This window comes from Sciurus vulgaris, assembly GCF_902686455.1.
Source record: "Sciurus vulgaris genome assembly, chromosome: 1".
Taxonomy (NCBI): domain Eukaryota; kingdom Metazoa; phylum Chordata; class Mammalia; order Rodentia; family Sciuridae; genus Sciurus; species Sciurus vulgaris.
The window spans coordinates 38,030,213-38,054,163 of NC_136461.1; the positions used below are offsets into that span (position 1 = coordinate 38,030,213).

The window sequence follows — 23,951 nt, forward strand, 5'->3', positions numbered from 1 at the left end:
AACCACCTGACAAAGTATTGCCCATTCTGAAAGACCCAGTTGAAATGCAATTTCTTCATTAAGGCTTCTGTGGCTACCTCCCCACCATCAGCCCCAATTGGAAGAACCTTTTCTGATTGCCTTGGATTAACATTTCATAAGGTATGGCCTTCCCCATGGGATTATGCATCCTTCCTGGCCTGGAACCCTGGCCCCATTAATCTCTGTAGCCCCAGAGGTTATCCAAGAGTCTTCCTTGTGGTAACACCAAAGAATGTGCACCGTGCTTTAAAGCAAATGCCATTCTTTAAATTTAGCTTTACCAAATGCTTCTCTAGGCAAATGTCATAGGTCCATAGACATTAGAAGAGCTGCACATGGACGGTCCTAGGAAGCCCATCCACACATTAACTTAGCTTTCTAAGATCACAACTGAATGTAAGTGTGAAAGGAGGACCCTGGGTGTGGCCTTGCATGTGAGTGACTGATTGTGTGGCTGTGTCACACTCTGCAGTGTGTGTGCTAGGACAGAGTGAAATTCCCATGGGCAGGGGATGTGCTCTACCTAAAAGATGATATTTATTTCTGGTTCTAATTACCTAGGAGAGAGGCAGAGCCTCAGATCTAAAATCAGAATGAGCAGGAGAGGGCTTGTTGTCCCAAAGAGCTGAAGCTGCTCCCTAAGGTTGGTGCCACCACCAGCAAGGACATTAATGCCCAAGTTCAACTCTCAAACAGGAAGTGGATGGACAGAGGGTATGGGCTGGGGTGGAAAGACAAGGGTCCTGGGACCTGGGAGAGTCTTTGGTGGCCATGGAGTAGGCATCAAGTCCAGGGGTGGAGCAAGTCAGTGAAGATGATCAGAAACCTGTGTCATGGGAATGGTGACGCCCGCATCATGGGAACCAGAGAGGGTGAGGCCATCTCAGGTTCTCTCCCTGGGGGTTTTGAGCAATCTTAGCAGGTGGCAAGTAAACCCAGGGGAGGGTTTATGTCATCAGACAAGCACTCTAATTAAAAGAGGGCACAGGGAGGGTGGCAGTGGATTCAGAGGACACTCAGGGCAGTTTACACAGAGGGGAGAGGTCTGGGCTCAAGTGACACTTTTTCTTCAGGAAAGTCTTCTAAAATCAAGTCAGAGGCTCCAGGTTTGCTTCATCATTTGCTCAACAATTATGCTGAGTACCTACTTAGAGTCAGATCCTCACTGGGCACAAGGGACACAGAGAAAAATTAACCAGACTCTGCCCCTCAGGGGGGAAATCAATCACAAGTGGTAAACAAGAGTCACACTGTCCAGAGGGACCCATCATGGAAGCAGCACACGAAACGCTTCACAGCTCAGGCCCAGCATGGTCCTCCAGTTAAACACTTTTTTTTTTTTTTTTTTTTTTTTTTTTTTTTTTGAGATTATCACTTAATAGTCAGTGTTCCCAATTGGGGTTAAGGGTTTTGGGAACACAGAACTAGGAAAGCAGCCTTGGAAGTGAAGTCACCACTAACTCAAGGACAGTAGGCATCTCACAGAAGGGCTTCTTCCAGGAGATTTACGGTACAGCGGGGACACTTCACTTCTGTGCAACCTCAACCCAAGCCCGTCTAGCCAGGATGGATGCATCCCCCTGGTCCCCCAAACACACACACTGTTCTTGAGTTCCCAGCTCAGGAATGACACCATATTCACCCCACAACCCAGGCCCAACCCATGGGCCACAGTCAATAAGGCCCTCCTGTCTCACTCCTGGACATCTCTACATGGTCCACCCTCCTCTTCAGCTGAACTGCAGTAGACTCAAATGGTCTGGCAGTCTCTAGCCAGGACCCCTCAAGTCCATCCATCTCCAGGCATCAGAGGGCTTTTCTGAAATGAAAACCGATTCTGTCATTTTCCTAAATTCTTCAGTGAATCTCCATTCCCATGAAAATAAAGTCCAAACTGCTGGCCGAATCATAGCTCTCCCTTTGTTCTTCTGTCTGCTTCCAGGACTAGACACACAGGACGACTTTCAGTCTCCACAGTACACCTATCTCTCAAGGCAGATGCACAAACCATTTCCTCTATCTGGAAAGTTCTTCCTGCCTTGAGCACCCTTCATGTGTCAACTCAGGTGTTGCCTCCTGGGTTGGGCTCACACACCCTGCACCTTCTCCATGAATGCACCTAGAGCAACTCTCTCTAATGCCCCTCTCTACCAGGCTGTGCCAGGGTACCAGCACCCACGTGGCCGGGGGGAGTGGGGTAAGGAGCAGCATTCAGGTTTTAAAGGTCCTACCGGCTTTCTGCTTATTGACTCTGGGCAAAAGGCCACCAAGACAGAAAAAGTGAGGTTGTGAGCATTTAGAAATAAGTCCAGCTGTCCTCGCGGTTCAGCTAGCTCAAGGCTGAGGGACTATGGAGATGCCTACAGCACTGCAGGTCAGCAGAAACGCACTCAATGCTTCCAGGGCAGATGCCTCAGGGCCTGCAGCACTTGCAGCTGGGCACAGCGATCCCTGAAGTCAAAGATGAACTTGTGTCAGATCCAGATCATGTTTGTTGAGAGTGTGCTATATACCAGAGAACACATAGTTTATCTTCCAAACCAGGACTCTAAAGAGTAAAAGAAGGTGCTATCAAAAAATACTCCAGGACAACAGGTGTCAATCAGAACTGTCCCAGGAAGGCTGAGACTTATAATCATTCTGTTTATGTCACCCTTTGTGCTTTTTAAAAATAATTCCAGATATGCTCTGTTAGTCTACTATTATCAGTATTTACTGCTTTAATGTCTATTTCCCCATTATATTGCAAGGGTTAGTGTTTCTTCACTATTAGAGCTGCAGTGTCTGGTGTAGAGAAATGTGGTATGTAAGTGTTTGTGGAAAGAATGGAGTAAAAGACTGGATGAGGATCAAGCCCCAGGAAGAGATCACAGCCTGTATAGACACCTTGATTGCAGCCTCTGAGAGCTCAGCTGAGAACCCACATTCCAGAAAACTACCTATGAGATATAAATCCATGCTGTTTTAAGCCTCCTTTTTACCCCCAAACAATATTGGGGGCTGGGAAGAGACAGAGGGAGTTGGGATCCTGTTCCAGATCAGCTAGACTCCTGCATTAGGTCCCTATGTACTCTCTGGGACTTGAGGCAAAAAGTCGTGGACTTTCAGGAAGAAAATAGTTTATAAAACTAGCCCAGCTTCCAAAGTATACTTATTAGGATCCAATAAGCTCATAGTCAATCTATTCATGCCATAAATAATGTCCTAAAATCTCCGAAACTCAGTTTTGCCTGATCTGTTTTGCAACATGGACAAATGCCCATTTGTTTGGGAGCAAACATGTAACTTCTAATTGATGACATTGAAGAAGGAAGCCAATACGCTAAAGCTGTAGCCATGTAAGCCCTGACACAGGAGGTGGGCCAGAAAAGGGCCCAGGAGGACAAATTCACACCCACAATCAAGAAAACAGTTATTCAATAACCAGGATAACTATATTGTGCCTCAGAATTTAACTTTTTGGTTAATCCTTGTTCTAACATGTGACATTATTTTTAAGCACACATTTTTGTCTCATCAATATACATGTTTTCTTTGGTATTATTGGCATCTTCATCAAGAGGAAATAGAAAGGGTTGCAGCACGGTGCACCTCTGAGGTGCCTCAACTCTGAGAACTTTGCTGTCACAGCCATCGCCATCTGTCATCTGATAGGATTTAAGGGGTCATTAAATCACAGTCATCACAGTTGGAAGTGACTCAGATGTCATTTCATTAGAATGTCTTCCAAACAATTGAGTCTCCTCTATGCACAAGTTTTAATAGAGTGTCATTTGGCTCCAGGTTGAACACACTGAGTAAGGCAAAGCTCATAGTTCACACACCCCTTCCATCCTCAGGAAAGATAAAGTTCTGTTTCTCTATAAACTCCACCTCTTCCTGTGTCCACTACCTGAAAAACTGATTTGTCTCACCCTCTCTTACAGTTCTTTAGAAGAGAATGATTATAGTGAACCTCCCTACTGTCTTCCATTTCTTACAGAAGAGAACTTGACCCTGTGAACAAACTTGGTGTGGACACCATTGTCTGATGCCTGGTTCCCCTTTGTCCTGGAATAGTAGGCCCTGTTTTCTGGGAACAGGTACCACCAGATGCCCCCAGTTCAACCATGTAGGTCCTATGAAGCCATCCTGTCTTTACACATATTTGCCTCTTGGGCAGAGTGCTGTGCCTGGAGGTGTCCTCCAAGCCATGCCAATCATAGACCTTTTGGAACTGGAACTGGAAAATGAAAGCTGGTCTCTGTAGTGGGTGGAAGTGACAGCTACCAGAGGTGACACTTGGCAGTCATTTGCCCTAGGTGTGGAGGAAGCCAGTCTATAGTCTTCAGTTATAATGACATTCCCCTGGTACTCTTCTAATAAATTTTCTATTTTGCTTACACGAGTTCAAGTTACATTTCTTTAGCTTGTAACCAAGGTACCTGGAGGAATATGGATGTGCTGTAATACATTCCTTCATTCCACAAGACCACCATAACCAAATCCAATATTTGTGAAGGGTGGGGGATGAAGGGATTGGGAGAAGGTACTTCCAAATTCAGAGAAGAGCAGACCTAGTCCCTCCTTGGTTTTGCCTGTGTATTTCAAATTTGAAGCTCCAAGTGGACTTTCCCAGCACACTTCCCTTTCCCAGATCATACCATGAGGCCAGCAGCAGCTGAGGTTATTCAGTTACTCACAGGGTCGTTGTACATCTGGATGATGAGCTGCTTCACTCCATGTAGGGTCGGGTGGGCCCATGGAGAAGGATCTAGCCAGTGACGATTCAGGTCAAACCCCATCAGAGAGCACCTAAACAATACCCAAAGTAAGGGTCAGTATAGATAGAATAGGCTGAGCTTCTCGCAAGTCAAAATAGTTAGGAGTGGGAACAATGGTTATGTCACTTACCTAGCATTGCTTTCCAAAGACAGTGCTAAGTACTTAACTTGTATTAATTGTTTAAAAAATTTTTGTTTTATTTTATTTGTTCTAATTAAGTTGTACATGACAGTAGAATGCATTTATACATTTCAATAGATCATATATAAATAGAATGTAATCTCTCATTTTTCTGATTATACTTATTACAGGATCACATTGGTCATGCAGTATTACAAGTACATGAGGTAATAATGTCTGTTTCACTCTACTATCATTCCTTCCCCCATACCTCTTCCCCTCCCTTCACTCCCCTCTACCTAACATAAAGTAACTCTATCCTTCCCTATTCCCTTCCCCTTATTGTAAACTAACTTCCCTTATCAGAGAAAACATTCGGCCTTTGGTTTTGGGGTTTGGCTTATTCCTCTTAGCATGATATTCTCTAACTCCATCCATTTACCAGCAAATGCCAGAATTTCATTCCTCTTTAAAACTGAGTTATATTCTATTGTGTGTGTGTGTGTGTGTGTGTGTATCACACACACACACACACACACACACACACACACACACACATATATATGTCAATATTTATGTCACATTTTCTTTATCCATTCATCTGTTGAAGGGCACCTAGGTTGGTTCCGAAGTTTAACTATTATAAATTGAGCTGCTGTAAACATTGATATGGCTGCATCACTGTAGTATGTTGATTTTAAGTTCTCTGGGTGTAAACCAAGGAGTAGGATAACTGGGTCAAATTGTGGTTCCATTCCAAGTTTTCTGAGGAATCTCCACACTGCTTTCCATAATGCTTGTACCAATTTGCAGCCCACCAGCAATGTATGAACATACCATTTTCCCCACATCCTTGCCAACATTTATGGTTGCTTGTATTCTTGATAATTGGGATTCTGACTGGAGTGAGATGAAATTTGTATTAATTCTTCCAGTGCTATCAATAACCTTTTGATGTTGCTAATATTACAACTCCCACTTCAAAGAAGAAAACAGTCATGGAAATCTTCAAAAATACTTCTGTGGAGCAGTCTCACTTCGGTGTCCATAGAAAAATGACCCATAAACACAAGTACATTTTCTACAGTAAACTGAAATGCTCGGGCAAGATCACTGTGTCCTCATTAGTGCCCCCATTATTCCTTTTCCTCTCATACCTACTGCTAATCTGTTGTCTCCACCTTGAAAATATACCAGCATCTTTTTGTACTTCCATTGATATCACCTTGAGCTTGGACCTCCTTCCATCCCATCTCTAATCCTCCCATTTTTCAAGGGTGGTTCTCTTGAAACAGGTCAGATCATGTCTCTCCTCTGCTCAAGTAGTTCCCTGTTGCAATGTAACAGCCCAAGTCCTCACAGCAGGCTGCAATGCTCCACATGGTTCACCAGCACGATCAAGGGAACATAATTAATGGGTCTTTTATTGGCATCACTTCTCCTAAGAACTAACTAGTAAATACTAGTACTTTATCAAACCCAATCGTTATCTCAAATGGAAATGCTATTATTGTTCCCAATTTCCCATGTGGAAACTGAAGAACAGAGAGGTTTTAAATAGCGTGCTCAATAAAAGCAGTGATAGCCAGGCACAGTGGCTCAAGCCTGTAATCCCAGAGGTGTGGTAGGCTGAGGCAGGAGGATCACAAGTTCAAAGCCAGCCTCAGCAACTTAGTGAGGCCCTAAGCAACTCAGTGAGAGCCTGTTACTAAAAAAATACAAAAAAGGGCTGGGGATGTGGCTCAGTGGTTAAGTGCCCCTGGGTTCAATACCCAGTTATCAGAAACAAAACAAAAACAAACAAACAAAAGAAGCAGTGATGTCAGGGTTGGTGCTGCCTGAGCTACGTGAGCACATTTCTTGTGCCCATAACCCTTTACATAACAGCTATCATGTAGCATGTACTTGCTACATGCAGGTTAAGACCTCTCCATGAATTCTTGTACATTCCTTTTGGAATGGTGTCTAAGTATCTAGCCTTCTAGCCTGGACTCTCCTCCATAGTAGCTCTTGGAGTTGGGATTAAAACTAGATCATCTAGGGGCTGGGGTTGTGGCTCAGTGGCGGAGCTCTTGCCTAGCATGTGTGAGGCACTGGGTTTGATTCTCAGCACCACATAGAAATAAATGAATAAAATAAAGGTCTATCAACATCTAAAAAATATTTAATTAAAACAAAAACAAACAAACAAAAAAACCCTCGGTCATCTAAACTCTCCATCCAGGGCTCAATTTTGGATTCCATGGGCCTCTGGGTCTCATCTGAGTTGTCTTCTCCCTCTTGTCTCTGGCTTCAAAGAAATGGTCAGTCCTGAAGGGCATAATCTAAAGCTCCTTTGCTTCTCTCCTCCCTCCCGCCTTCAGGAATGCAGACCCCACACACTCCAGGTCCTAGGCCGTGCTCTAGGGGAACAGGCCTCCAAGGTCCCCAGAGTCTCAACATCTCCTACAGGAAACAGACTCCCAGCAAGCAGCTGTTCTGGGAGGAGGCAGAGGAAACAGGGTCTTCACTTTTCCTCTGGTTTCTAACTTTACAAACAAAGCATAGTGCAGAAGCTAAAGACTCCAGACTCCCAGAATTTTACACTTGGACTTGGATTTAAGTCCCCAGGGAAGTGTGTGTTTATGTTCTGTCCCTTTCTTTACTCAACACTGGCAGCCAGTCACATGTGTGGATTTGGAGCTGACGGCGACTCCTGCCCAGGGTGCCGGCCTCTTCCTTACCTGATGCCCCTTTCCTCAATGCCCCCTAAGAGAACTTTATTTCCTCATCACTGTGCTGCCACCGCCTCAGTGAGAACCAAGGAATAATGTGGAAGTTTCCAGAATCATCCTTTGGCTCCACCTTGAGATTCTCAGGAGAGTCCTGCCTTCTCTACCTTGCTGGCCCACCCCTGGTGAGGCAGAGGGAAGGTCACTGGGTTCCGGTCTCCTGCTCTGCTGCTGGCTTAATATGTGGCTTCGGACAAGTCCTTTGTTCTCTTGAGGAATGTTTCTCCAACTGCAAATGGAAGAGAGTTGGAGCCCAGGCTGTGTTAGGACTAGACTCATCCAGTGTTGACTGTATCTGCCTACCCTCCCTCCTCAGTGGGGAGGAATCTGCAAAGCAATGTCCCCCATATTCCAGGATTTCTGTGAGAGCAGTGATGCCTGCACACTAATCTTTCTCTCTGCTCTAAACAGAGAGGTCACGGATGCTCAGCCTCCTGGCCAGGCAAGTTACTTCTGACCTTGAACTTGCAAGTGGGTCCTTTTTCATTTGCCATCACAACATAAGTATCTTCTTTGTTACTAAACCCTTTGTAACTAGCATTATAATGGTGTTTTAATGTCACATTATCCCCATTGTATGCAGTCCCATAATTCATTCAGCCATTTCCACACGGTGGCACATTTATGTTTCAATGCTATGCTATTTTCACAATGCACTGTTGAATACTCTGATCTCTAAAGTTTTTTTTTTTTTTTTTTCCACATTTCAGCATTTTTTTTTTTTTTCCTTAAAACAGTTTCCCAGAAGTAGAATTGCTTGGAAGGAGGATTGACTGACTATAAAATCACCCTTTAAAATGATAAATAGTCCTCGATCTAGAAAGTTAAAAAAAAAAGTAACATACCCTTCCTGTCACTCAAAAAGGAAACTGTTGGCCTTTTGACACAATTCCTATCACCTTTTCTTTCTGAGCTTAGAGGATTAAATACAGTTGTGACTTACATCTAAGGAGCATCTACTACACATTCTTATTATAAATAACTCTATATTATAATTTTTAGATTTTTTAATTTGCTCTTTTTAGTTATACATGACAGTAGAGTATATTTTGGCATATTTATACAAACATGGAGTACATCTTGTTTAAATTAGGATCCCAGTCTTGTGGTTGCATTACTATTAAAAAAAAAAAAAAAAAAAAAACAAAGGCTTAGAAGTTTACGTAATTTTCCCTGAGGTCACAGAGTCACTCTGAAGGAGAGTTAGAATTTGAGCTCACATCACCTGTTCTGAACATCCAAGATCTCACCAATTGCCTATCTGGTTCTGTTCTCCTCTGACTATACTAAATTATCTTTCACAAAGGAAACATTTAATTAGTGTCTTGATCTACAGATTTACATATGCAGTTCTTAAATATTCTTGTCTGCAGTATTACTGCTCTTGGGAGGGATTAAGAAAAAACAATGACAGACCCCCATGGACACCCTCACCTGAGCTCTGCTCAGGGTCCTTCAGCTAGCACTCAGAGGAGCAGGCTTCAAATCCAGATCTCTCCAGCCTTAATGTCCACACTCTCCTACGGAAGAACCAGATTAGGGCAGGCTCTCTGTCTCTGAGAATGTTAAGTAAATTGAGGGGGGTTTAGAAACCAAAGATGAATTAAGAGTTAAATACAGCAATTTGTTACATGTGCATTGGGACTTTCCATGCATCAAGTACCATATAGTGTGTCATGTGACTGGGATAGAGTGATTGAGACAAAGTGTTCCCTGACTTCAAGAAATATATAGCCTAACAGGAGAAAGAAGACATGCTCACAGGTTCACATCCATTTATAATTCAGAACAATGTTTTTAGGTTAAACAAATTAATACACATAACAAACTCAACTTGGCACAGGTTTTGGTACTTGATAAAAGCTCAGAATTTTTGTGTTGTTGTTTTATTGTACTTAATTAGTATTTTATGATATGTCCTTTGCGAGTGACATAAACTATTCATTTTGCACTCTGCAGGAGGCTGGAGTGACAGCAGTGATAAGGCATAATCTCTTATCTCTTCTTCCAGTCTGGGAATCGGCAATCCGAGTTCCAATCCACACTGCTCCCACCTAACCATAGTTAACATTTGCTCCCACCTATCATCGATATTTCCTCATATTCTGTTATTAGATAGGAGTTTGAGTGGGGCAAGTTTGGTCCTCCAATTTACAAGTTAAGAAGGCCATGGCTGTGTCTATCTCCCACCATGGAAGCCGGATGAGTCAATCCCTCCCTTTGGGACCTGGCCATCAGGGCAGCAGCAGGGAACCAGGTTCAGGCAACAGACACTCCAGTCCAGGACTTGGAACCAGGCGATGCAAGGCAGTGGGGAGGGTGGTGCAGCAGGCAGTGCTGCCGTGGGACAGAGGTGAATTACTGCTGTCCGCTGTAGTTTTCATGTGTCCCCCAAGGGTTCATGTGTTGGAAACTTAACCCCCAAGTTTGTAACTTAATGGCATTTGGAGGAGGGGCCTTTGAGAGGTAATTAAGATTAGATGAGGTCCTGAGGTTGGGGCTCCATGATGGCATAGTGGTTTGGTAAGAAGAGAGAGACCCAAAGGGGCATGCTTGCTCTCTTCCCCCATGTCATGCCCTCAGCAGATAGCAAGCAGACTCCAATGTCTGCTTTCAAACTTCTCAGGACCACAAGTCTAATAAACTTCTATTCTTTATAAATTAGCCAATCTCAGGTAGGTTGGTGCAGCAACAGAAAACAGACACAGACACTGCCCTTCGGAGCTACTCTGTTAATTGTTTATTTATCAAATCTCAACTCCAGCTTCTTCTTGGTTCTGTGAACCTCTTCCTATCAATTTATTTTCTGCTTAAGTGACTAAAGACAGTCTTTGTTACTTTATCTGAATGCATTCTTAACCCTAGGGCCTTATGGGTTAATTTCTAGAAAACTCCAGGAGGGCTCTATATTATCCACTTTCCAAGGCTGGTCACCAAGCAGAGGGAATCACAGGTCTGAGTGTTATCCACAGACTTCTTCCAACCCCACCCTGAACATCTAAAAATTGGGAAAGGAACATTGTCTTTGATAACAGGACCAAATCATACATAAACAACTATGTCCTTCCAGATGCTTAGTTATCTTCTTCTCCTCTGCCCTCTGCAACGTCTTGGGCTGGTTAAGGTGTCCTAACTAGCTCACTACCTCTCCAGGTAGCTTATCTCATTCTCAGATAGCTCCATTAAGAAATTCTTCCTCCTCTTTAGCTAAAATTTAGTCTCTCAGTGACTTCTGCCATCATCTCAGCCTTGTCCTATGGAGTCGCACAGAACAATGAGACTATATTGTGGAGACTGGGGGCTTGGGGACTCATAATTAGGTTTAAGTTTGGCTGTACTCCTTACCAGATATGTGACCTTTTTAAAATTTCTTTTTTAATACCCCTCTGGGCTTCTGTTTTATCATATGTATAATGAGGATAACAACCCTGACCTTCTGGATCACGTACATGAACTAATGTATGTAAATGGCCCAGCAGAATCCTCGCAACAGAGAGAACTTGAATAAATGATAGCAGTAATGATAGTGCCTATAGTGATAATGGTGGCACTATTAAAATGGTCTAAACTTAAATATCTCCTCCTCCAGGAAGTGGAGGAGGATTTGCACTCCTTCCAAGCGTGGGGCAGGGGCTTTTCCTCTGCTCCTGCCACAACCACTGCTGTGCCATCAGAGTGGCCGCTGTAGGAGAGGGAGTAATCATTGAGTCTGTCCTTTCTGCTGAGCCACACCGTTATGGTATTCCTGTGCCTGACAAAGAGCCTAGAGCATGGGAGGTGTTGAAGAAATAGCTATGGAGGATTTTCAGTTGTGTCTGATATACTTCTCAGAACCATCCAGACACACAGGTGGACTCCATTTTTCAAGTGGGTGTGTTAAAACCGGGGAAGGTAAGGCCACATAGCCAATCCTCCATAGGGCCCAGATGGATCCTGGCCCTGGGCCCCTGTGGTCATCCCCCTTGGTCACTGTCACACTGCTTCCAAGAAATCACTTTAAAAAAAATATATATATATATATATATGTGTGTGTATGTAAATAAATATATATATAAATAAAGTGAGATTCAACACAGAAGGAAAAGTGTTAGAGGTGAGAAATCCAGAAAGATCAACTCCTTGTTCCAGCCTGGTCATGAAACCCGTGTGAGTGGTGATTCAAAGGCAACCTCAATTCTCCAGGGACCCTAGGGCTCTTTAGAAGCAAAAGCATTTGTGAAACTCTTCAGCGAGTACTACCTCAACAAGGCACGTCTTTGATTTTTAAAGAATGCTTCTAATGGCGACCAATCTATCAGTAGTTGCATATTTACTGAACAAAACATCTTAGCAAAGATCATGAGCTCTGGCTAGGAGTCAGAGTTCATGATCCACCTCCACTGTCAATGTCATCTTGGGAATGTTATCTGCACTCCTTGGATTCTCTGTTCTTTGTAAAACACAGCAATTATGCTTCTTGAGGGGGTCTCTTTCTGAATTTTTTGTTAAGTTATTCTAAAGCATCAATGAAGGCAGCATATATTTCCAATAAAGTTAAAATACAAAGAAAACAAAGTAGTCTAGGGAAAGGATTGATATGCTTTTAAAAAGAAACATCAACTAGCCAAGGATTACCAATACCTTAATATTAGTTGTATGCCTTTCTTAAAATTTGAGGTATGTGTGGGATACAGATGAGAGTCAAAGCACCAAAGAGCATTCCAGGCAGGGAGCATGGCACATGCAGAGAAGCAAGAATGTCTAGAAATTTTACGTATTTATAGGCTCCTAGTGTGTTCTGCTTGTGTCCCTGACTGTAGGCACTAGGAGGCCAGGGCTGGTACAAGCTCTTTGGCTTCAGGACCAAGAAACAGCAGTCTAAAGACTGGGAAATGGACAAAATGACTCCAGATAGCAGGCTTTCATTTCTCTGATTGACAGTTTAGAGTCACTAAGTATGACATCCTGGGTCTGTGTATCCTTGGTGCTTTTCCATTATTTACTTTTAAGATGAGTTTTCTGCATGAACTTAAAATCAAGACCTAGCATCTGTATGGGGCAAGTATTTATGGCACCAATGGAACAAAATATTTGATATAAGAATAATTCTAGAAAATTCAAATATATGGAGTCCAAATTTACATATAGCTGCGTAATAAATAATTTTGTCCTCTTGAGTTAGAGGTACTTCCAAATATCTTTTTTTATTTTCTAAACCATGAGTCCTATGAGGTCAAGGACAGTGTCTAACTCCCTGGAATGGAGTCACCCCTGCTCCAACATTATCTACAATTATCTCCAATTGCAGAGATGGTTCAATGTATCTATTGAATGAATGAATGAGTGAGTGAGTGAGTGAGTACAAAAATGTACAAATGCATGAGTCTCAGGTTTGCAAATGGGTCTTTGGCAATTACTTTTAGACTTACAGTCATGCACATTATAATAACATTTTAATCAAAGACCACACATAGAGCATATCACTCAGTGACAATGTGGCCATCTAGGTTTTTGTAGGTACACTCTCTGATTCTCCCACAATGACAAAATCACCTAACGGAGGATTTCTCAGAAAGTAGCCACCTCATTAAGCAATGTAGGAACTATGTTTTATAAAGTATTTAAGCATCTGTTAAATATTAAACATATTCAAAATAATCAAGTGAGGTAGGTATTATTTATCCTCATTTTATAGATGAACAAATAAAATCTAAGAAAGATTTGACCTTGAGAAGGTCGTTGAACTGCTAGGATCTAGAGCTGGGATTCAAATGCAGTTCTTGTTGATGCCAGGGTGGTTTAGTCACCCTTTGAGCTCCCTCCTGCATCAGTGAGATTGTGTGATCTATGAAAGGGACCCTGAGCTACTCATTCGTCTGCCTCTTCCTGTCCTGTTCTCTTCCTGCTTTGCCCAATGGCAGAGATACAATGGTCCCAGAGAATGTTATTCAAATAGCAAATAAATAGCTCCATCCTGGGAAGGACATTGTGTCTCATCCCTGTTGCAGTAATGGCAGCCAGAACAAGAGCAATGATTTCAATTCCCCTCCTTATGATTTCCTTTTCATCTGTTCTAAAGGATAGAGAAAAAGGCGGCTTGGCAGCTCCAGATCAATCTCGCCCTGAGCACCGTGAGGCTGCATACTCCCGGGAGCCTTGGCATTGACAAGCAGAGATGTATGGGGCATGCGTGCAGTTGTCCCCTGAACACAGCAGTTTCTCAGCATTACCAATGAGCTGTATTGGATTAAGTATATTTGCACCAAAAGCAAAATAAATATTGCTTTATTTAATGCCACAAAAAGGTTGGGATTCAATTGCCCTTGGCCTGAGGCACCTTCCAGCTCTATTGATTGGCCAGTGTCAGAATGCCAGACAATCTGTCATCAACAGCCTCTGCAAAGTGCCCAGCAGGTGGGTTGAGCTCTGCTGTGGTGTAGATGGAGGCAGTGCCCTTTGTCCCAAACACAAGGGGTGATCATAACACAATCACCCCTCTTCACCAGCATCCTGAGAGATTTAAAGCATTTCCCTCACATCCCTCCTTAGATCATCACAACAGGGAGATCTCCATGAGCACACTGTGAAAAAAGAGAGGAGGATATGTAAGAACACCAGCTTCACAGTCTGGGTCTGAGTTCGAGTCTCAGATCTGCCACCAAATAGCTTTGTGACTTTGGACAAATTCATCTGTTTTGCTCAAAGACCTTCAAAAGGCTATTAGGGCAGAGACTGAATCTCCTACACTCCCGCAGAGTCTTTGATGACTGCTCAGTGACTGGCACATGGCTGAGGCTCAGGTGAAATGCACAGAGGCTCAGAGGGTTAAGGAATTTGTCCATGACTCAGCAAGAAGTGGGAGACTTGAACCCAGTCTGCTGGCTCTAAGCTCACACACTTCACCAGCATTCTGCTCTCTCTTAGTCTTAGGAGTTCAGGCCAAGCCTGATAGAGGACTGTCCCTCATGTCTGGCAGGGAGTGGATGCAAATGCATTTAAATAGGGAAACTAAGTCTCAAATGAAGGGCGAGCATGAAAGGTACCTGTAGGCAAATTGATGAAAGGCTGCCCTCACCACGCTGAACAGCTACAAATAGGTGCCCCTTCTGGGTAGGTGAATATAAAATGATGCCACTTTCTCCGGCCAGACTGTGGCTTGGGAGCAGACACGTCCTCCATCGGCTCCTTGACCAAGAACCTTTGCGCAGGGAGCAAACTGCCTGTCCTTGTGAGGCCCCTCTGGTTGGCAGCAAAGCCAGGATCAGCACTAGGTTTCCTATCTCCAAGACTCAGCAAGACCTTCACCCTTTAATGGTGGCTTTTTTGGCAAGGTGTTAGGATCAGAGAGAGTGCTCACACCTGAAGACGAGCATCTCCAACTCCACTCTCCCAGCAATATCCCTAGCAGGCAAGGAGAAGTTTTGATGGGGTGCCTTCTCCCTGCGCAAGACAAGCACTGCAGGGGGCCATCCTTCCTCCCTCCCATCTCCTGCTTGGCAGCAACAAGCACTGGCCTGGCAGGGGTGGGGATGTTGTCCTGCCATGCAACTCAACACCTAGAAAGACTCACTGAGCACAACCCTCACACTTCATAAAGGGGACGCTGAGACCAGGAAGGCAGAGGAACTTCCCACAGTCACACAGCTATGTGACTAGGTTAGGGTTGGAAGTCCATTCCAAAAACAAGGGGTTCTATTTCTCTCCATAAGAACATTAACAGGAATTTGTTCTTTTGCGAAAGGCCTAAGGGAGGACATTTTCTAAAGGAGCTCATTGACTCTCAGAGCTGGGAATTAGCTATTGCAACATCTTAGGTTAAAAAAAGGGCAGAAGGGTATCAAGGGGGAAGAAGTCCTTTATGTCTTCCCAAAATCTAGGAGCTAGCAAGCCCCTCACCCATCTGAGAACAAGGAGCTCTGAGAACAAAGAGGCTGAGAATGGTTGTAAGTTCGAGTGTGGCCTCTGGAGTCACACCGCCCAGATAAAATCCTGGCTCAGCAGCATGGTATCTTTGTGGCTGGACTTCTCTGTGTCTCAGCCCTAATCTGAAAAGTGGGGAGTTTGCCATGCGCAGAGGGTTGCTTTGAGAACTAAATGAGACTGTACCTGGAAAACGCTGAGGACACTGCCTAGTTTGAGATGAGCACTACGCGTGCTAGCTGCTCCTATGGCCCAATGGTGGTAGAATGTTCAGGGTCCTTCACGATCTAGTGCCCACTTATCCCTACACTACTTACACCATGTCACAACAGCTCTGTGCAGCATGGAAAGCGAGTACGTCAGAGGGCTTCTGAGCTAATTGCACAAAGGTGCCCCTCTGCCCCTCCCGAGGGCTGATGCAATTTTACTGAGTCTCCAGACTTGGTAAGCCTGGGCTGCGCCTCAGCCTCCACCACCCTATTAGCTTGTGACTCTATGATGGATGCATTATACGCTGTCGGGGGCTGCAGCCCTGATCACAAGCACCAGCCACTCCAGGCCACACTGCGTTCTCCAAGGATCCCCACCACTCAAGGCTCAAGCAGCAAGGCTCAGCAGCTTGAGCTCTAAGATTCTGGGTTTAACTCCTCGATCTCCTACTATTAACAGTGGAACCTGGGGCAAACAAATTAACCTCCCTGTGTGCATCTGCACAATTAGAATAATATTAGGACCTACCTCACAGAGTCATGTGGTTGTTGGGCAAACTCCCTGTTGCTCTCCATACCAGTGGGCACTTCAGTCTTCCTCTCTACTCCCTTGCTACCCCTTTCCTGAGGAAGGGAGTGGACCTTATCTGATCGGTCCACTGGAGAAAGAGAGCAGAGCCTGTTGGGCCTCACTCCTCTTGTCATGTATTTTCTGGATCTGGAGCCCTGAAGGGAAGGTCCATTCTGGCCTTCTCTCTGCCACGAGGTGTGATTTGTCCAGGCAACTCATTTCCTGCTCTGCTTTTGGCTGATGGGGAAGCTAAGTTTTGGAGTGAAGTAAAAAGGAGGCCAATTTTGGCTATGGAAATTGGTCATGCCCTCCAAACCCTGCTTTTATTAATAGTAAAACTAATATTTTGACCTCTACTTTTCTGACCCCTGTGTCTCCTAAAATGGCAATAGGGTGAATGGAAGCAGGAATGTGATATTGCCCTTAAATCTCTTGTGGATTAACACATATAAAACGCTTGAACAGTGTCTGGCAGCTTGTATAAGTTGATAAATGCTTTGTATTATTATCAATATTGCTATTTACTATTATTATTCCTCTGGTCTAGAACATGTTACTATTCTATTCCTCCGGTCAACTTGCACTCTCTACTTGAGACTTCTCTCACAATATCACCTTCAGGACATTTTCTCTGCCTCTCCCTGCCAATACTCTTGGCTGTATTAGGAAGGCCTCTGTGTCTCCACAGTCCCAAAGCCCCTGGCCTCCTTCACCAGAGCAGTTGTCTCCCCTCTAGTCTGTGAGACAAGCCCAGTGCCAAGCCCACCTTGTGTTTCCAGCACGTGGTACAAAATAGATGCTGGGTGAATGTTTGAGGGAACGAAGGGAAGGAAGAGGAAAAATAGAAGACAGGAAGGAAATTATTTAGTTGGAAGCCTTCTTAGGCAAGGGCAGAGGCAGAGTGCCAGCAAAAGCCAGAGGTAAATAAGAGCAGGCTGGTTTATGCCAGTGGAAAGGGCCCAGGGAGGGCTTGCGGGGAAGCAGCAAGGCAGACAATGGGAAATGAAGCTCAGTGACACTACCCCAGCCTTGAGTCCCAAGCTAAAGAATATAGGTTCCTCCTGATGGGCAGCGAGGTGCCCCGGAGGACTTTACATTGGGAACCAGCACTATTCAAGCAGTGGTTTTGGAACCAAGGCCAACGATGCTGGAGTTCTTGCTTCTTCCACAGTGCTTCGCTCCGCCAGTCTCCCTGGCCACTCATTCTGGGTTACAGTCTCCTCAGAGGCCTGTCTTCATTGCAGAATCAATTATTAAAATCAACTTATTATCAACTCTAACTTTGAAATTCTATTCAGCTTCTTGCAGGGACAGAGATGGGGCACTGCCTCCACAGACGTCTAGCCATCTGGCCTTTTCCATGGAACCTGGCTGGGAAGCTCATTTGAATAATTGGTTTTGGCGGTGTGCACTTGTGGGTTAGACACCTGATTACACTGCCAGCCCTGATGTCCTTTCAGCCTCTATAGAAACATCACTCAGGTTACATAAAGCTGGAGAGTCTCTGGGAGGTAAGGGTCTATTTGGCCCCTGCTGTCACTTAGGCTGCATCTAAACTAACTATGAGGCTCACTCACTGTGTGACCTTGAACAAGTTACTTAGCCTCTCTGTGACTCATTTTTTTCTTAGTTCAAAAAAGGAGAGGATTCCTGCTCTGCCTGTGCCAGGCTTCTCAAAAGGCTGTAAGAGAAGATGGGGGAATTGCAACTTAACAGAAATGCTAGTGGAAAGATTTAGTTGGGATTTAGGTAGAGAAGAACTCAAGGTCATAGATCAATGTACATGTGGGCTGTAACAGGAGTATGGTCCCCAGGATGAGGTTTGTGACAGCTCCTTTCCACTATTTCACTACTCAGTTCTACAGATGGAGGGAATTCATCTGTGAAATAAGAATATTGATAAAATTGTGCTAAAATTTAAATGAAAAAATAAATGCAAATGCCTAGAACAGCGCCAGGCACAGAAGGTTCAATAAATGTTAGCTATCATCATCGCCGTCATCATCACCATAATCGTTCAGTCCCGGACACCAGGCCTCAAAGACAGACAATGACAAACATCTGGAGCACATTCAGAGGACAGCAGGACGGAGGGAGAGGAATGGATACGAGTTCACGTATGGAAAGTTGGAAGTCTTTGGGGATGTTCAGCCTGGACAACAGGAGCTGGCATGGCTCTAGCAAGTGGGGAAGAATGAGGACAGACAATCTCAGGGTTTCCTGGGGGCCAGTCACAGCCCTCTGGTTGTTCCTCTCAGGCACACAATGGCTGCCATGTAGAAGATGCGCTGGACTCCGGGCTCCTTCTCAGGGCAGAGAGAGTCAATCTGGCAGACACAGCCTGAACTCTCTAACAGCTGGAGGGGCAACAGCACAGCATGATGTGTTGGGAACCATCATGCCTGGAGATGAACCACCAGAGGGGCATGACTGGTCCTTCGGGAGGCTCTGAGGCGCTCTCTAGGCACCCCTCCAAGATGCTGTGGGGGGCATTTGGGGCTGGGGGTAAGTGGCTGGGCAGAGAAAGAGGCCCAGCATGAGCAGGGAATACCAGGACTCTCAGTGGGGCAATACTTGCTGTGGATCTTTGTTTTTCAATTCTTTCTTGATAAAAACGGGTAGATTTTATGCTATCACACAGCAAATAGAACACTGGCCTGTATCTAACATTCTACATAGCTGATTTTATGTTCTCTTCTACATGGGGTGTTTGAAATGTTTCCTTTTCTGGATGCTAAGGTGGACGAGGTAGGCCATGTAAGTGTATGTGTGTTTGTTTGTGTGTGTGTGCCTGCACATGTACATGTGTGTGTGAAAGGTTCCCTCTGATATTTCACCCTCTGCTACATTTAACGATGCTTTGCTGCACATTGTCGCTCCTTTTTCTGTCTATTGAACTCCTTTAGATACTTCATCCTTTAAAAATCCCCCTGATCACAAGGAGGCTCTCCCTTCTTCAGGAGACAGTGTACACAAGGTGTACTGAGGGTTAGTCCTGGTGGGTTCATACACCTGCTCTGCCCCTCTGTGCCAGGGAACCTGAGACAAGGTCCTTGGTACCTCTGTGCCTTGATTCCCTTCTCTATTTAAAATGGGGCTATCACATTACCCTTCACAGGGCCTCTGTGAGAAGTGAATGAGATGATACACATGATGGACAGTGGGTAGGCACTGCCTTCTAGCACAAACACTGAACTTCTTATTGACAAGGACAGCCTCTGATTTCCTCTGCTTTCCCAGGGTCCAGAACAGGGCCCGACACCCAGCAGGCCCTCAACAACTCTCAGTTAAATTGGATTTACTGCACTGGAGCCTCCTTAGCTACATAAAGATTGCCAGGGCCAGGAGACAACAATGGTGAACATCTGCAGATCATATAGCATCCATTCCCACCACGGGGTCTGCAGTGCTGGGCTCTAAGGCAGACTCATTTCTGTGCCTCCCATGGAGGTCTGTTCCTCTCCCCCACCTCTATGCTCCCAAGCAGCACTGAGGTTTTCTGAAGATGAGAAATTTCACAGCATCCTGCTATCTTTTGGGTAACTGCGTATTTTATGATGACTAATAGGCAATTACTATGGTAATATTGCAATTCAGCATGTGTGAGGTTTGGGAAATGAGAAATTATGGGTAACTACTTTGGACTCATTTCTATGGTAACAAAAAGTAATTGTCATTAAATACCAGTTATACTGAGGCTGTACCTGGTAATTATAGATTTTTATGCCCAGAAACATAAATAAAACCAATAAATTTATTCAAAGGTCTATGACTGTTTACTTATACGTGGCTCTATGGAATACACAATGACAAGCACCTAATTAAGAAATGCAAACCCAACACAGAGTTTCATATTGTCATATGGAGATGGAAAGTCTGTTTTTCAAATGCAAGGCAACTTGGGCATTGCAAATGCTTAGAAAACACAGTGGGGTGTGGAGGGGGGTTATCTTCTCTGCAAAGGAAGGGATGGGCAGGAGGAGGTGGCAAAGAGAGTGTGCAAATGCTATCATACGTGTGCACGGCCTTGCATCTGTGAGACACTGAGAATTGCTAATCTCTCCAAAATTGATTCAGCCCGTCGCCCCACACCCCACAGGCTTCTTCCAGCTTCTTGGCCTCTGCAAAATCCACCCCTCAAACCTCAGGTCCCAGATCCCCTCAGAGCTCCTTGGAAATGTTCATATTGCAAACTCAGTAGCCACACCATTCTTTTTCTTTCTTTTACTGTGGTTAAAAAAAAAAATTACAACGTAATATAAAATTTATCATTTTAACCATTTTAAGTAAACAATTCAATGGCATTTAATACATCCATAATGTGGTGCTACCATCACCACCATCCATCTCTGAAATTCTATACCCATTAACCCCCAACTCTGCATCCATTAAACAATAAATCCCTATTCTCCCCCTTCCCCTGGCAGCCGTGATTCTACTTCCTGTCTCTATGAATTTGACTGTTTGACTACTTTAAGTACCTCATATAACTGGAGGCACACAGTATTTGTCTTTTTGTGACTGGCTTATTTCACTTACCCTAATGTTTTCATGTGGCCATACTACTCTTGACAGATCCTCTCCCCAGAGCTTCCACTAATGAGGAAAGGTGCCTTTCACCACATTTTACTCTTCTAAGAGGGTTGGAGGGAAGCTGAGGCTTGGGAGAAAGTGTCCAGTCCAAGGATAAGCAAGACTCCAAAGGGCAGGACAGAGAGCTGCAGTACTCTGCTTCTGCCCACAGATTGGTAAGGAAAGGTGTTCAGAACAGAGCGTTCCTGGATGCAGGCTGTGGCCTTGCCCATGACTCTTCACCTTCCCAGCCTGTTTCCTCTTTACTTCAATGGATATAGTAAAAGTTGACTTTCTTTTTTTCAAAGAGTTGTGATAATCAAATGTGGCTTCAAAGTGCCATTAGAAAGAGAAGGCCCTGTAAGGCCCTGTATAATAACGAAGTGTGGCAGAGAATCCAGAATTGGCTAAACCATAACAGTATTCACATGAACATCAGCACAGGAATAAAACATGTGGGATTAGGAGGCCATGCAGGTGAAGATAAGAGGCTGGAAGTTGATAGCATCTGTCAATAGTTACTCTACTCTGGGGACAGCAGCTTTGTGCTGTAGCACAATCATGGAACACTGCTGTTTGGTTCATTTATTCATTCCCAAAATACATATTAAGGGCACATTCTGTGTCAAGCAGTATGCCAGGTACTGGGGCTTTGAGAACAAGGGAGACAAAGTCCTGACCCTGAAGTTTACAGTGGAGAGGTGGAGACAACATTAAACCTATAGTCACTTGGTCTGGGGTATTGCAGATTTCCCCCTATAGGCTTATAGTGGCCCTATAGGTTTCCAAAACCCTTTCTTTAAGGGGAGATCAATATTAGCAGTGCCCAATTCAGACACTATGCAATCCTAGACCAAATAGCCCCTATGGGGACAATAAAAAAATTGTCATAATAAACAAAGTGAGTTCAAATATTATCTTCGGTAAAACAAACAGATTTGCAATAAGGTCTGCAGTTTCTAATGGAGGATAAAGAGGATGCAGAGGGATGTAGAATGTGGCTGTTAATGGGATAAGAAAAGAATATACAGAAGTTCTAGAAAATAGAAAGGGTGAGAGTGTAATCAAAAGAAATCGGATGTTAGCATGCAAAAAAGGGAGAAAGAGACTCTGAGGGAACAGGTAAACAAAAGGAAAAGAGAGCAAGAAAAGTAAAGAAATAAAAACTTAAATTTTTTTAAAAAAGGAGAAAAAAGAAAATCTACTGTATAACAGTCATATACTAATGAAACCTCCCAGTGTTCAGTAGCCTGATGCAGGAGAGGTACCTGACAATGAGCTTCAAGCCTCCAGCAGGCTTCTCAGGATGGGATTTGCCCCACCCAAAGATCGGAGCTATGGCTTCCAGGATTATCCAAGATGGCTGCTCTGGCTTCGAAATGTGTTGACAAATGGGAAGCTGCAGCTCAGGGGTGGACGTGGTCAGCTGGAGGTTCTGGAGATGGGATGCAGTTGGTCCGGCAGGGGTCCTGGAGGTCCCGTGTGTTTGGTGTGGTTGTGGGATCCTGGAGGCCCGGTGCAATCAGTCCGTCTGGGTTCCCGGTGATAGGGTGCAGTCAGTTGGTCTGGGGGTCTTAGCAATAGGGAGCAGTCAGTCGATGTGAGGGCCCCAGAGGTAGGGAGTGATAGGTCGGGCTGAAGGATCCTGGAGATGGGGCTCAGTCAGTCTGGCCAGGGGTCCTACGGGACCTGGCTGTACCTATAGTCACTTGAATGCACACAGGACTACACATTAGGCCAAGGGCCATGAAAGGACAGTACAGATGGCTATGAAAGAGTTCGTTGGGGACCTGCTTCATATTGTAGGTGTAAGGAATCCCACGAAAACCACGCCAGACACGGGAAATGACATAAGGGAGTTTATTAAGCAAACAGAGTGTCTCCCTGCAGGGTAAGAGAGAAAATGAGAGGAAAAGAAAGGGAATGAGAAAGGGCACGTGCTAGGGAAAGTGGAAAGCAAGGAGGAGAAAGAAAGCAAGTCAGGGAGAGAGAAAAGCAAGAGAGAAAAGATGGCGGTTGAATTCTGCCGGGCTAACAGGGGACCAATAACAGAGAAGGATACTTGCAAGCTGACTGATGAACCAATAGCTAGCTAGGATGTTCACAGATTGATAAGTGGTTGGGATGCAGGGAAAATGGCTGCAACGGAAAGGCGGGGGAACAGCTTTATACATTACAGTAGGTGCTGGGAAGGACTTTCTGTGAAGTATCATTAAACCTAAGACCTAAAGTAAAACAAAGGTGAAGGTGTTTTAATCAGTTTTTTCTTCTCTCTGATCAAAAGATGTGACAAGAACAATTAGAGAAGGAGAAATTCATTTGTGGCTCACAGTTTCAAGGATCTCAGAGCACAGACAGCTGCTCCATTGCTTTGTCTCCAAGGTGAGGCAGAACATCATGGTGGAAGGCCATGGACGAGGAAAGCAGCTCAGGACAAGGCCAGCAGGAAGCAGAGACAGAATTCTGTTCACCAGGGCTAAAATGTAAACCCCAAAGTTGGGCCCCAGTGACCCACCTCCTCTAGCCACACCCTGCCTGCCTACAGTTACCACCCAGGTAACTCATCAAGTGGGTTAACGTGCTGAGTAGGTTAAAGCTCTTGGAAGCCAACATTTCACCTCTACACTTTCTGGCATTGTTTCACATATGAGTTTTCGGTGGATACCTCATACCTAAGCCATAACAGAGTGCAATTGGAGTGCAGCAAGCAAGATGGAGCATACAGTTGCCCTATGTCTTTACTAAACATTCTAAGTGTTATCTATTTTCATATCACCTAATATAACTATTGTAGATAGCTCTAGTTGAGTGTGTTATAGTTGCTACATATTGTTGCTCTAAACTTTAGTATAGGTTTCATCTGCTTTTACCACAACCATAGTCTAGTACCATTGCATCAGTCTAGTGGTGAATATTGCATTCACCATCTATCATGGTATGATAGCCATCTACTGCTATTAAATGCTGGAGCGCACCTCCTCTACTATTAATATCATAGTACATGTCTTGTATTACCAAATATAA

General features: G+C 44.4%; 1 protein-coding gene across 4 annotated transcripts in view; it reads right to left on the bottom strand.

Moving 5' to 3' along the window:
* AGBL4 (AGBL carboxypeptidase 4) overlaps window positions 1–23,951 on the bottom strand; it is a 1,452,665-nt gene that overhangs the window by 97,110 nt on the left and 1,331,604 nt on the right. For all 4 annotated transcript variants that reach the window (XM_079154653.1, XM_079154652.1, XM_079154651.1 and 1 more), the window contains one exon: window positions 4,704–4,815. In XM_079154653.1, coding sequence (XP_079010779.1) covers window positions 4,704–4,815 — 112 coding nt within the window. The remainder of the gene's footprint in view (window positions 1–4,703; window positions 4,816–23,951) is intronic.